The 12,018-nt window shown below is 45.9% G+C and overlaps 1 protein-coding gene across 32 annotated transcripts in view; it reads right to left on the bottom strand.

The window, feature by feature from the left end:
- Positions 1 to 12,018, bottom strand: part of CACNA1C (calcium voltage-gated channel subunit alpha1 C) — a 484,401-nt gene that overhangs the window by 13,525 nt on the left and 458,858 nt on the right. For all 32 annotated transcript variants that reach the window (XM_074584499.1, XM_074584530.1, XM_074584575.1 and 29 more), the window contains 7 exons: positions 11,880 to 11,945; positions 8,494 to 8,585; positions 7,548 to 7,713; positions 6,539 to 6,666; positions 5,089 to 5,185; positions 3,358 to 3,460; positions 1,102 to 1,203 (listed from right to left, as the gene is read on the bottom strand). In XM_074584499.1, coding sequence (XP_074440600.1) covers positions 1,102 to 1,203; positions 3,358 to 3,460; positions 5,089 to 5,185; positions 6,539 to 6,666; positions 7,548 to 7,713; positions 8,494 to 8,585; positions 11,880 to 11,945 — 754 coding nt within the window. The remainder of the gene's footprint in view (positions 1 to 1,101; positions 1,204 to 3,357; positions 3,461 to 5,088; positions 5,186 to 6,538; positions 6,667 to 7,547; positions 7,714 to 8,493; positions 8,586 to 11,879; positions 11,946 to 12,018) is intronic.

The following is a 12,018-nucleotide window of genomic DNA, read 5'->3' as shown; positions in this document are numbered from 1 at the left end:
TAGCCTCCCAGTCAGGGTCAACACATATTGTTCTTTCTTGTGGTAGCCTGGGGTAATACATACTCAGGGTCTGGGCTCACCAACAGCATCTGACTGACCATCCATCCCAGACCTGATGTAGCCCTTCTCTGCATTGAAATTCTGTCTGGTCGTGCCCAGCATGGGTGCCAGCGAACCAAAATGATCACCTCCCCCCAGAAATGCAATCATTGCTGTATTCTCACTCAATACAAACTGTCAATGAGCCAGAATGTGCATTTTTTATCCATGTAAATCTCCTCCCTTCTCCAAACCCAATGCAAATTTTACAAGACATGGCCCCCTGACTTCAGAGCAGGCTGGGCAAGGTTCAGGATCTGGCTGCAACTGTTAACTAACTACCAAATGCTGTTTTGTGCTATAGGCCCTGGAGTCACCTGAAAGGTCAGTGATGACCACACTGGATGCCCATGCACCTGGAGTCCCAAGAAACCTAGCAAAGGAGTTGCCCAGAAGCCTGGTAATTACAGCCTACCAGGGCTGCTGCACAGAAACCCACAGCAATCTGTTACACCAGACTGGCTGAGGAATATCCCCAGGTACATGAGTCTTTGACAGCTATCATAGTAGAAAGCAGTTATGTGAGTAAAAACAGAATTATATGCCACAGTAAAGGTAGTTTTGCTAAATGTGGAGGGGTTTTCAGATGGGGCTGCATCCTTAACTTGAGTGTAAGGCCATATCTCTTATGCAGTCAGATAAAGTGCACATCATCCTCCCTGAAACCTTAGCTCTGCTTGCTTTCTTTGCCCCCAGCAGGCACCAGGTAACGTCCAGGGGAGCAAATGCCTATGATCATACTGGGGCAAGATCTAAGAACAGAGATTTCTAACTCCTATTTATACGCCTTTTCTTCCTTCCCTGATTTCTCAGCAGTAAGAACATGATATTCATGTTAGTACAGGCAGAAACAGATCTCAGACTGATGAAATACAGGTAACAGCTTTGTAGAAGAAAGCTTGTCCCCCATATTCCACCTGATGATCATGAGGTGCAATAGGACACGTCAGGTGGGGGAAAAGACAGAGAGATACAGAGACGGGGACAAGATCCTGCACTCACCACCTGCGGGGGGCACCACCTGGTCCAGCAGCTTCATACTGGTGCGCTTCCAGATTTTCTTAATTATTGCTCTCAGCTCTTCGTTGGCTTGCTCCAGGTTACCTGCAGGGTGAAAATCATCAGAGACAGGAATTAAGCAGACCCTACAGAGGAGCAATTTCGTGTCTGGCATGGTAATCTTAGGAAGAAAATATCAGAGCTTTTTCAGTAGTGGAAAGTTTTGGGCAAAGAGATGCTCTGACCATTTCTAAAGCCCCCTCACAGCAAGAGGTCTTCTTCCTAAATATGCACAGTCATCTCAGGGTAGGAAGGTGACCGTGCCACTGATTGATAGTCTGCAACAGTCAGAAACAACAGAACCACGGTGCTACTTTGTCCTGAAAAGCAATAATCTCATCTAACACTTCAAATTTTAATTGACATCCAGTGAAGGTTGAATACAATGAGAATAGAGGTCAGTTAATGGGAAAGTACAGCTTAGGGAAGACAAATAATTGGTGGTAAAGATGCATCTAGAAATCTGAAGACCTGGGTCTGCTCTCAGCACTTCACATGGTGCCAAGAGTCTGCCTTGGAGAGTCTGCACAGTGCTCTGACGAGGCACTCCGGGCATGTGCAAGACTTTCACTATCCAACTGAGGACTGTGCCTAGATACTCGTGTTTATTCTCTGAAGTACAGCATACGCTATAACAAGCCTTTTATGTGACTGTCTGAACTTAGACATTACAGGTTCCTCCAAGGGGCTCTGAGCTAAATGAGACATTAATCAAGCCACATTACCCTTTGAGAGTGAGTGAAGCAGATTCAGTTTATATCCTTTCCTTCTAGGAACCCATTTCCTCCAAAACGACTCACCTTTGATTTTATTTCTTGATGTATGTGCATTCAAGCCCCTTATAATTGAAGCCCTCTTCTCTTGCTATGTGTATGAAACCACTATTTTCTCCTCCTAAAGGTGCTGTTCTTGCAGCTTTTCTTGTTGCTGACCAGCATTAAGGCTCCTCAATGTGCTGCCCAGGGCTCTGTGTGCTAGTAGTTCTCTTAATAGGATGTGGTGAAGACAGGGACACTAAGTAACTCACTGAAGATGAAACAGGTAGACAGCATCAAAGGCAGAAATCTGACCCAGGAGGGCTAATTCCAAACTCCTGCCCTAACCACTTACAAAATCCTGCTAAGGCAAGAAAGAAAGCAGTTTGAGGCTTTAGGTGGTTTTCCAGGGGTTCACTGGCAATGACTCAGAGAGTTTGAGGCAAAGACGGACAAGAAAATTGAGTCCTTTTTGAGTCTCTGATTGCTAAGACACAAGCTGTACTACGGGACTGCGGTTGGCTTTTTCCTCAGGAGAGTCTCTTTGTCTACAGTCAAATTCTGTTTAGCACAACATCCAAGGCCTTAATATAATTTTTAAATTTTGCCACTCTTTTTGGCTCAGCTGTCAGTATAATCCTGGCACAGTAAGCTAGGGTTCTGTTGGTCTCTGCTTTCCCATGCCTGAAATGTAATGCAGCCACTCCTGAGCCAGAGGTGTTTAGCTGTGAATCACAGACCTACACGCTCTTTTAGGACATCTCATTAATACATGAGGCCAGGTTTTGACTCAGGACCAATATCTTTCATTACAGCAGGCGACAGAGTACAACAAAGGGGACAAGCTGAGCCCAAAATCTTGTCTGCTTTCTCCAACTATACCCGCTGGTCTATGCAAAGCTATTCACAGTCCCTTTGCTTCTCATCTGTCTTTAGGCCTACAACACCACTGTCACTCCAGTGTGATGTTAACTCATGCTGATGGAAGCACAGGAGGAGTTTCAGTGAGGTGAGACCCTCGAGTCCAAGCTCTTTTGCCTCCCTTGGATTGGAAAATCAGTGGCAACAGCAGTCAAAAAGCAGCCCAGCTCTGCAGCCAGTTTGCACAATGGGAGACTTCTTTGCCCTTCTTCCTCCCACGATTGCTGTTTGAGCAGACATTGATCTAAAACTTTTAACTTTGAGACCATTGTAAAGAATGTGATCAATAATCTGAGATGATACTATGGGAAGTACCAGCTTTCTAGATAACTGGAAACACTGTTCTCTCTCTAGAAGATATTATTCCTCCAAACATCTTTGTATTGCTTTTTGTACCACGTGCTGCATGTAATTAATCGGGATCATTTTACACAAGATGTCCTTATTGTTGTACTCCAGCTCAGCACACGGTGTGAATACCACTCAGATACATTTGTACCCTTGTAGTGAGCACGCTTCTTACCTTCTGTCTTGATCCTTAGTGCTGTTCTGACCAATGCAAAGAGAGTGGCATTGAACATGACAGTCCCATCACTGTTCAGTGGCATGTTCATGGAGACAAGGCGCTGTGGGGTAAGGAGAAGAAAGAGAACTACCATACTGCCAGCACATGGACTGAAGCATGCTCTTCTTTATGCCCCATGATGACCTCCAGACCTGCTACCCATCTTATATGAGCATCCATGGCCTGTGGATTCAGTTACACAATTATAAAAGTACTTGTCATATCCACCGATGGCCCCAACCATGGTGTGTTTGCTCTGGGGTCTCTCTCACATGGTTAGATACTCTGTTTTCTTCAAGGTGGCTATCACTTTCTAACCTTTGTTTTCCACAGTGGCCAGTGGGCATTTGCCCACAGTGTATTACACGGACAGAGATTTGTTCCAGTCCCCAAACAATTTGGCTTTTAAATGACACCTTTTTTTCTTATCAGGAGCAAACTGATTTCTTCATACCTCATGATTCACTTGCAAACTCGCCCGTACTAAAGCTGTGCCTGGTGCAAATGTATATAAACAGAGAGCCAGAATCTTTCTTTTAGGTGACAGGCTGGAAGAAAGGGGATGAGCCAAACCTGAAAGCTGATCTACTTTATCCAACTATCCCACCTCTCCCTTTTAAAACAAGGCTATTTTCTGTCCTGCAGTAATTCTGTAAAGCCATGTAGGGCAAAGAGTGAGTGCTGAGTACTGTAACAGCTGCAGGGTGAACTGCAGTGAGACCAACGACATATATCCGAGAGAGATGTAGCAGAGCCACCTGATCTTATGTCCTTACTTGTGTCTCAAGAGGTAAGAGACACCAGGGACTTAGTTTGAACTCTTATGCTTTCAGGGGTTGATTTTGTTTGAGCTCTGTCTTCTGACACTTTCATGCAACAGGCCTTGTTCAGTACCAAATTGGAAGAAAGGGTGTCATCCCCCATCACTGCCACTGCAATCACAGACTCGGGGGTTTGGACCAGATCGAGACAATAAAAAATTGCTAGACAGCAGATGGAAAGGGATCAGTTGTAGGCCACAGAAGTCATTTATTTCTGTTTACAGGCCCCAGGCTTTGTATTTTGCTCTGAGAATGATATAAAAAACAACTACAAGTGTCACATACAAACCCTGGGACCTGCGAGGAGATGAAGAAAACTTCAAATGAAGGAAGCATAAAGGTTAAAAACATGCCATTGTTCACTAGAGAGAGTCCCTCTTCACAGCCGGAGTCTCACAACCAAAGAAATGAGTGAGACATTTTCACAGAAAATCTGTCCTTGCCCTTCCTGTATTTTAATACCACGCACACCTCGCTCTTTAATATCTGTCAGTTATTTAAGCAAGAATGAGAGACAACACTAGGTTTTTGGTGCATGGCTTAGTCCAGAGAAAATCTCAGAGATATTTTCACTTGCCCTGTTATTTCTGTCTGTCCTAATCTGTTTTGGGATGTATGTTTGATACCGCAAATGTGTGTGGTTGATGCAGTGCTTGGTATCTGAGAGCAGTACTTAGCATGGATGCTCTCCTAGCTAGAGAGAGGACTGGTGGTGCCCTGATGTCTCTGACTAGCAGCCAACCCGCCTACCAGTGATGCTCCAAGCCCTCGGTGACCAGGCCGTGTGACAGGCTTGGCTAGTAAACACCAGTGCGGGCTGTTTAGCTGCTGTGACTGCCAGGCATCCCCGAGCCACAGCGTGCCTTACTTTGCAAGCCACCCGGTGAGGGCAGAGCTTCCCAAAGCCCAGGGGAGGCTGAATCCGCCGGAGCAGTGTCACCACGTCCAAGTGTTTGATCCGTCCCCTAGAGAAGAAAGCACAGTGAGGGTCACATCCTTACCGTGGGGTGACCTCCCGATCCGCTTGTGGGTCTTAGGGCTGTAGCAGGCACAGAGGTGCAAAGGGTCTCTTTTTTTTCCTGGCGCTTCACCTCCCATATAAATAGCCCCACGCCACTGTCTTTTGATACTTGTTTATGCTTTGGGCCATCACTGGAGCCAGTGCAAAACAAACTACTGAATTTCCTCCACAGCAGCAGCTGGGTTTCTTTTAAGGTCTGGAAATGGCATCTCAAAAGACGAATCCTCTCATGGAGGGAGGAGAGCTACCAGAGCCAGAGCTTCAAGCATTGACATGGGTGGGGAAGAGGAAAAAAAAGAGCTTCCCATTTATAGATGGGAAGGAACAGGTTGTCATCTGGACTGAGCGGCTATCTATTATATGGCTTCAACCACTGCAGCCTTGCCTTTGGACAAGCACAAATAGTAACATCCGTTTTGTTAACAAATGGTGTATTTATTAGAATTCTGTGCTTATCCCCTATCCATATTATAAGTATCTCTGGCAGTCACCGTGGATGGTAAGAAAGGCTTCAATTTATGTATCACTCTGATAATGTGACATGGCCTCACGTATTGCAGAAACTGAGCCCAAATGAATCTTGACACTATGCGTCCTAAAGAGATCTGCTTTTAGTTTACGCCAAGATGTCTTTCCATGGTTTTTGCATTATGAAGGGGGCTTTGCAATTACAATTGTCAACTGCACTGTAGCGCCACAGGGATTTAAATGCACTTTAAGCCTAAGAATGTGTCAAAGAAAGCATATAATACTGAATGTCAGTTAAACCCTTGTGTGAGTTGTTCTTGTGTAACTTTAAATCCCTGCAAATCTGCTGATGGGAATAACCCTGCAGACAACGTAACGCAGCCATGTGAAGATACAGGTTGTGATGGGCCTGTATGACATATGACAAAATGGAGATTTGAGCACAGAAGCTCTACTGTGGCTAGAAAGTCAAATAAGAGTCACAGCTCAATATCCCAAACACATGGAACTATAAACCAACCCTCTATTCTCCTTTGCTCAATCTTCTGCTGCCCCTCCCTGGACAGTCTATATCTCCCCCAGACTGAAAGTGAAGCAATGTCCTGGCATGTAACAGTGCAGCCTAAATGCTGAGATTTTTGTGTGTATCCTTACATTGCTGGCTTATGGATTCAGCAGAAATACCCCGCGGAGGTATCTATTTTAGGATTTTTGCAAAAAGAAGTGTTCCTCCAGGAGGAACATGGCACTTACTGCACTGGGTCTAGAGAACAGAAAATATCGGGCTTATTCTCCCGAGAAGCTCTGATATCCGGGCTGGGTTACTTACTTGGCTTCAGGGTCATACTCTGCCCAGATCCTTTTAAACTCATCCAGGTGATGTGGTCCTAAAATGGACCAGTCCCGTGTCAGGTAATCAAAGTTATCCATTATAACAGCTACAAAAAGATTGATGATCTGCAAACAAGGACAGAGATGACTTGATGGATGAGGCAGGTAACATTAGATTTTACTGGGTTTTCCATTTAAGGTCTGGAGTTGGACTCATAAAACTAGGAAGCCATTGGAGGTGGGTTCTCTCTTCCCCCATACCAGCCCCCCCACTTAAAGGGGAAGATCCCAGAGGCAGGATATTCTCAGCTGGTCACATTTTTCTCTTCCCTACTGAACGGATGAGGCCCAAGTTTGCTGAATGCTTAGACATGCTGTGATGGCTTTTTATTTACCTGTGTCTTTGCCCAGCAGAATGGGATAGTGATGGGAGAACCTCAGTGGGGCTGAGATAAAAGTCTTTCCTTCTGGCCCAAGACCAAAACTTTTAAAATGTTGCTGCTGTTCACTGGGAGAGTTTTGTGCACTGATGCCAGCTGCAGAGCATGTGCTGTCGCTCTGAGCAATGCCGCATTGCCAACACGGAGCAGATGCAAGTGGGATATGTGTATTCTCACAGTCATTGCTGCTGGCAGGGGAGGAAAAACCTGCTCAGCAGCCAGAAGGAAGGTAGGAGGGAAGGTGGGAAGTGTGGCTGAGGCGTTGCTAGCCTCAGCACAGCCCACAACACGCTAATTTGGTTTTCTCATTGAAGGGGAGGGGGGAAGAGCGCTCCTTTGCTGTGCACAAAGGATTGGAATTGGAAGTGGAGCATCCCCCAGAGCTGGAGGGAGGTGGGAATGGCAGTGACCAAGGGGGTGTTGTCACTGAAAGGGTGCTGCTGTGAAAGACGCCATGGGGAGATTTCCCTGCTTTGAGATGGTCCCTCTGCTGTGCAGTGCTGATATCTGGGGAGGCAGGGGCTCAGTCTGACAGAGGGCAGGTTTCGGTTGCTGGGGTGCACTCACCAGGAAGGCACAGAGCATGTAGAAGCTGATGAAATAGAAGACGGCGAAGCTGCTGCCACAGGAGTGATCGGCTTCGGTGGAGTTGGCCGGCTCCGACTCTGGGTCACACTTCTTGTCAGGGAGACATGCCAGCATGATTTCCTGCCAGGCCTCACCGGTAGCACACCTGGGCATGGCAAAGGACAAGTGACCTTCGTAGAGGGACTGGCACATTAGCAACCTGTTCCTGCTTCCATGAACATTAATGGGAATTTTGCCATTGATGTCAATTAAGTGCAAGTTAGGCTGATGCCCGGGCTTTGACGTACACTGGCATACCCTGCTCCTCTTTTTGTCTTTGTTGCTATCATCAGTGTCTTGTTCCTAACTGGCTTTGCTTAGTGTGGGTATGGGGCTGTCATGCTTCAACCAGCCAGGGTCATTGAGACCTGTGTGACATGGCTATGGATTGCATGACAAACCCCCTGGAAAACGAGGAGAGACTGTTGAATTTCTGCCAACTCCCCACCCCTTCAGCATCCCTCCCTGGCCTCGGCACACCTGGCCACAGCTGGAGCAGGATGATGTGCTGAGCTGAGCTGGGCCCGGCCATGCCAAAGCATGAGTGGGAATTCATGTCCCTTTCCCTGCTAAAATAAGATGTAAATCATACTGCATTTGCGATGCGTATCAACATTTGAGAGCACTGAAAACTGGCTACCTTCCTTCTGAGTGATAGGACTTGCCTCCCTCCCCAGCACTGAGTGTTGTCCGGTGTCAGCTGGCAGGGTGCGATGCTTAACGGAGTGGCCATTTCACTAACACTAACTCCTAGGCTCCCCCACTAAGGGACAAAATGTTTCTACTCACCTCGTGAGCATGACACGGTAGAAGGAGATAAGCTGTGCCCAAGAGCAGAGGAATCGTGCTCCCGGACTGACACAATCCAGAGCTGTCAGACACCTACCTGAAAAGCAGCAGCACTGCCTGGGGGAAGGTCTGGAAGTTGTTGTTGCGGTTGATTTCTGTGGTATCGTTCAGCGCAATTTTACCAAACACCTGGCAGAAAGCAGAGGTCTTTTCAGGTTAGCCCTCGAAAATCCCCAAACCTCTTGTCACCTGGTAGCTCTTGGCCTCACCCTGACTCTGGTATTTAACAGAATCTGCTCTTCTCTTAAAAAAAAAGTTTCTACATGTCTTTCATATTTGCTGCTGCTTCCTTTGCTTGTGCTTTATCACAAGAAAAGCGCTCATTTTGTAAGAAGAGGTATCTTTTGTTAAGACATCCTTCTTTATTTCATACACTGTCAATATGTGATATGGGGCCTTATTTTAGCCGGCACTCATATGGGGAGGGGTTCCAGATGAAAAAAATCAGTAACACAGGAGAAAAGGCTCCTTCCTTCATTGCTTATCTGTCTTCACCAGGAGGAAATAATAGCAAAAGACCAGCAGCTGCAAAGCCTTGAGCTTCCGACTGTGTGGGGTGCCTTGGATCTTCCCAAAACAATGTAAAGTATGTTGCCTTGGATGTGGAGATTGTCCAAATGCTTGCCCTTCTAGTAGCCACGTTTGTCACCAGCAGGTGTTTAGGTCCCCCCTGAATGCAGCACTGTGAAGATGATGACTAGATTTGCCCAGACAAGGATGGCTTACAGCTTCCTTCCATGCCCAACCAACCATTGCTGCACCAACTGGTTCATCCATCCATAGCACGATGCCTGCCACCATCACCAGAGCTTTTTAGGGGCCTGCCCTCAGATGTGAAGTCCCAAGTGCAGGAGAGTTTCAGGCTTCTTTGAAAAAGTCTTATACAGCTTTGGTACTTTCAGGCACTGGGATTGAAAGCTTCACAAACCTTGCCTGGCAGAAAGGTCCCTGCACAGCATAGTCAGTCAGGACTATTTATTCCCCATTGATAGCAACGTGACAGAGATCTCAAGGACTGAGAGCTGTAATCTCGCAGCCAAAATGAGCAGCAGGAACAGAGCAGCTCTGAGAGAACATGGAGCTTCTTTTCAAGCAAATGTCACTGATAATTAACACCCCAAAGGAAACAACGAAGTGGAGAGGAGTGTGGGGACAATGGCGGGGAGGCCATGCCAGATGGGAGGGAGGGTCTGTACATGGCAGGCCTCCTGCAGGGGTTCCTCATGGACATGTGGGCCTTCCCCAGCCCCAGCCGCCCCCATGCTGTGGGTAGCAGTGACAGCCCCAGCTGCACTGAGGAGGAGCAGGAGGACAGATTAAATGCTCAGAGGCAGTTTGAGCTGAGGCAGCCCTTATTTTTCATTTCAGGCAAGCGTAGGCGAGGGAACTTCCCATGCTGGAAGTCTGATTTTCCTTTCAACCCTGCGGCTTCCCTCACACATGATGCACTGGTGGCAGCTACTATGGGTGCTTTGCATTAGGCACCTACAAGGACCTGCGTGTAGAGGTTTCTCTCTCGTGGCCTCTCCAGTCTGTGCCTCCTGGGCCATGATATGGGTGGCTTCATCCATCAGCACTAATTTGGATTTTTCCACTTGGGCACATTAGGTAGCGAGGCTTGAATGTTGTTACGCTCCAAGTCAGGGCAGTAGCTGAGATAAAGCGGCAGGTTTCTTTTATGTGGGAAATTCTTCTATTTTCATCAGATCTGGTATATCTAGTCTTTCAAGGTAGCTGCTTAATGGAGCGAGGAAGGATTTTCCTTTTTACGTGTCCCTATATGTGAGGGAACTCTATGTGTCAGCAGGTTCAAGAGAGCAGCACAAAAAATGTCTCAGGTGCCATTTGGACAAAAAGTGATGATAACAAATCCGTGGGCTCTAAGCTAAGAGGGAAGATGAGAAAAGTTGTTTTTCTCATTGGAAGACAGGAGGACAGGAAGCAATCTAGTGATCTAGATCAATGTGAAAGACAGATATACGATCTTCAGACTGCTAAGATTATTAAAATGGAGGCTTGAATGGCAGCAATTAAATAGCCAACCCAGAACTAGCTGACAGAATTACAGAATAAAATACGTAGCTGTGAGAGCGCCCTATCGTTGTAGACCCCATCTGTGTGGGTGATTGGAAGCCACTTTTAATGCTTTGTGTAGCTACATAACACTAGTGTAATATTCTCAAGTGATTTTCTGTATAGCACACGTAATCCTGTAAGATCTTGGCCATTTGAGCTAGTTAGGTATCAAAGGCAAAACTGGCACGTTTACAGCATGATCCTAGTAGACTAAATGACAGCTGTAATTACTGGGAGCAATTGAGATAACCTATGATAATTTAAGGAAAGATTAGTTTTATTTTTCAAGGTGGGGGAGGGTAGATAGAGTCTGTGAAAAGATGTGATTATAATAACAGGAAACAAATTAAAACAAGGTCACAGAGGTCAGATGAATTTTGTTACAAATTCTGTTGGCATTGTGAAACCAAGAAGCCTGTCATGTTTGAAGGCCTCTGGAAGCAATTATACCATGCCTTTCTATACTTTGGTCTCTGGTCCCAGGTGGCTGACTTGTCTGAGATCTTTCATTAACACCGAAGTGGAAAGTGAAGCTTAGTTTGAAAAGCGGCACAGCAAATGAGGCTGGGACTGTCACAGACTGTGCCTATATCGTATGCTTTCTTCAATGGTCTGTATGCAACATCAGTTCCTCGCACTGATGAATGCTCAGGCCGGTTCCAAGTTCGTTTTGTGAACTGAATAGGATATTGTATTGATGCAGCTTCCTGAAGAACTGGCACAAACACAGAGCGTCGGTACGTTGGGTCTGATCCCGTATTTACGTTCATGGGTGTAAATCACAAGCTGCTCTTTACAACTCAGTAGAAGTTACCAGTATGAAGGCGATGCGAGAGAAAAATTGTGTTTGTTCAGTGCAGCATGGCTATAAGCCCACTGAGACAACCATTTTGAACCAACAACAGAGGCAGTAAATCTCCTTTGCCACCACTGATGGGTATTTCTTTGAGAGTGTGGAGGGCTGGCATAGTCCTTTTACCGTTTGCATATTGCATTCTCCATTAAATGGGTTTTCTTTTCTCTTTTCTTTTCTTCTTTTCTCTTTTCTTTCTTTTCTTTTCTTTTCTTTTCTTTTCTTTTCTTTTCTTTTCTTTTCTTTTCTTTTCTTTTCTTTTCTTTTCTTTTCTTTTCTTTTCTTTTCTTTTTCTGGAGTGTGTTGTGTTCCTCTTAGAAGTGCATAGGCAGCCAATGTTTTCTAACCAAGGTTAGCTACTGTCATACCTTACTGGGCAAAAACCTTCTTGTAAGCCCCTACAACCACACACTGATCTAGTTACTTTATAAGTCAGTTCACAAAACTCTTAACAGGAGAAGACAGACACCCTTGAGCTCTTTAGCATCACTTACCTGCATCCCGATCACGGCGTAGATGAAGAACAACATCACTATTAAAAGAGCCACATAGGGGAGAGCCTAGAAATGAAATTAAAAAAAAAGAAAAAGAGAGCACTGTGTGTCTAACGAGCCGGGCCCACCGGAGCCTGGT

This window comes from Larus michahellis, chromosome 1 (genome assembly GCF_964199755.1).
Source record: "Larus michahellis chromosome 1, bLarMic1.1, whole genome shotgun sequence".
NCBI classification, from domain to species: Eukaryota; Metazoa; Chordata; class Aves; order Charadriiformes; family Laridae; genus Larus; species Larus michahellis.
This window is presented reverse-complemented; position numbering and strand designations above follow the sequence as displayed.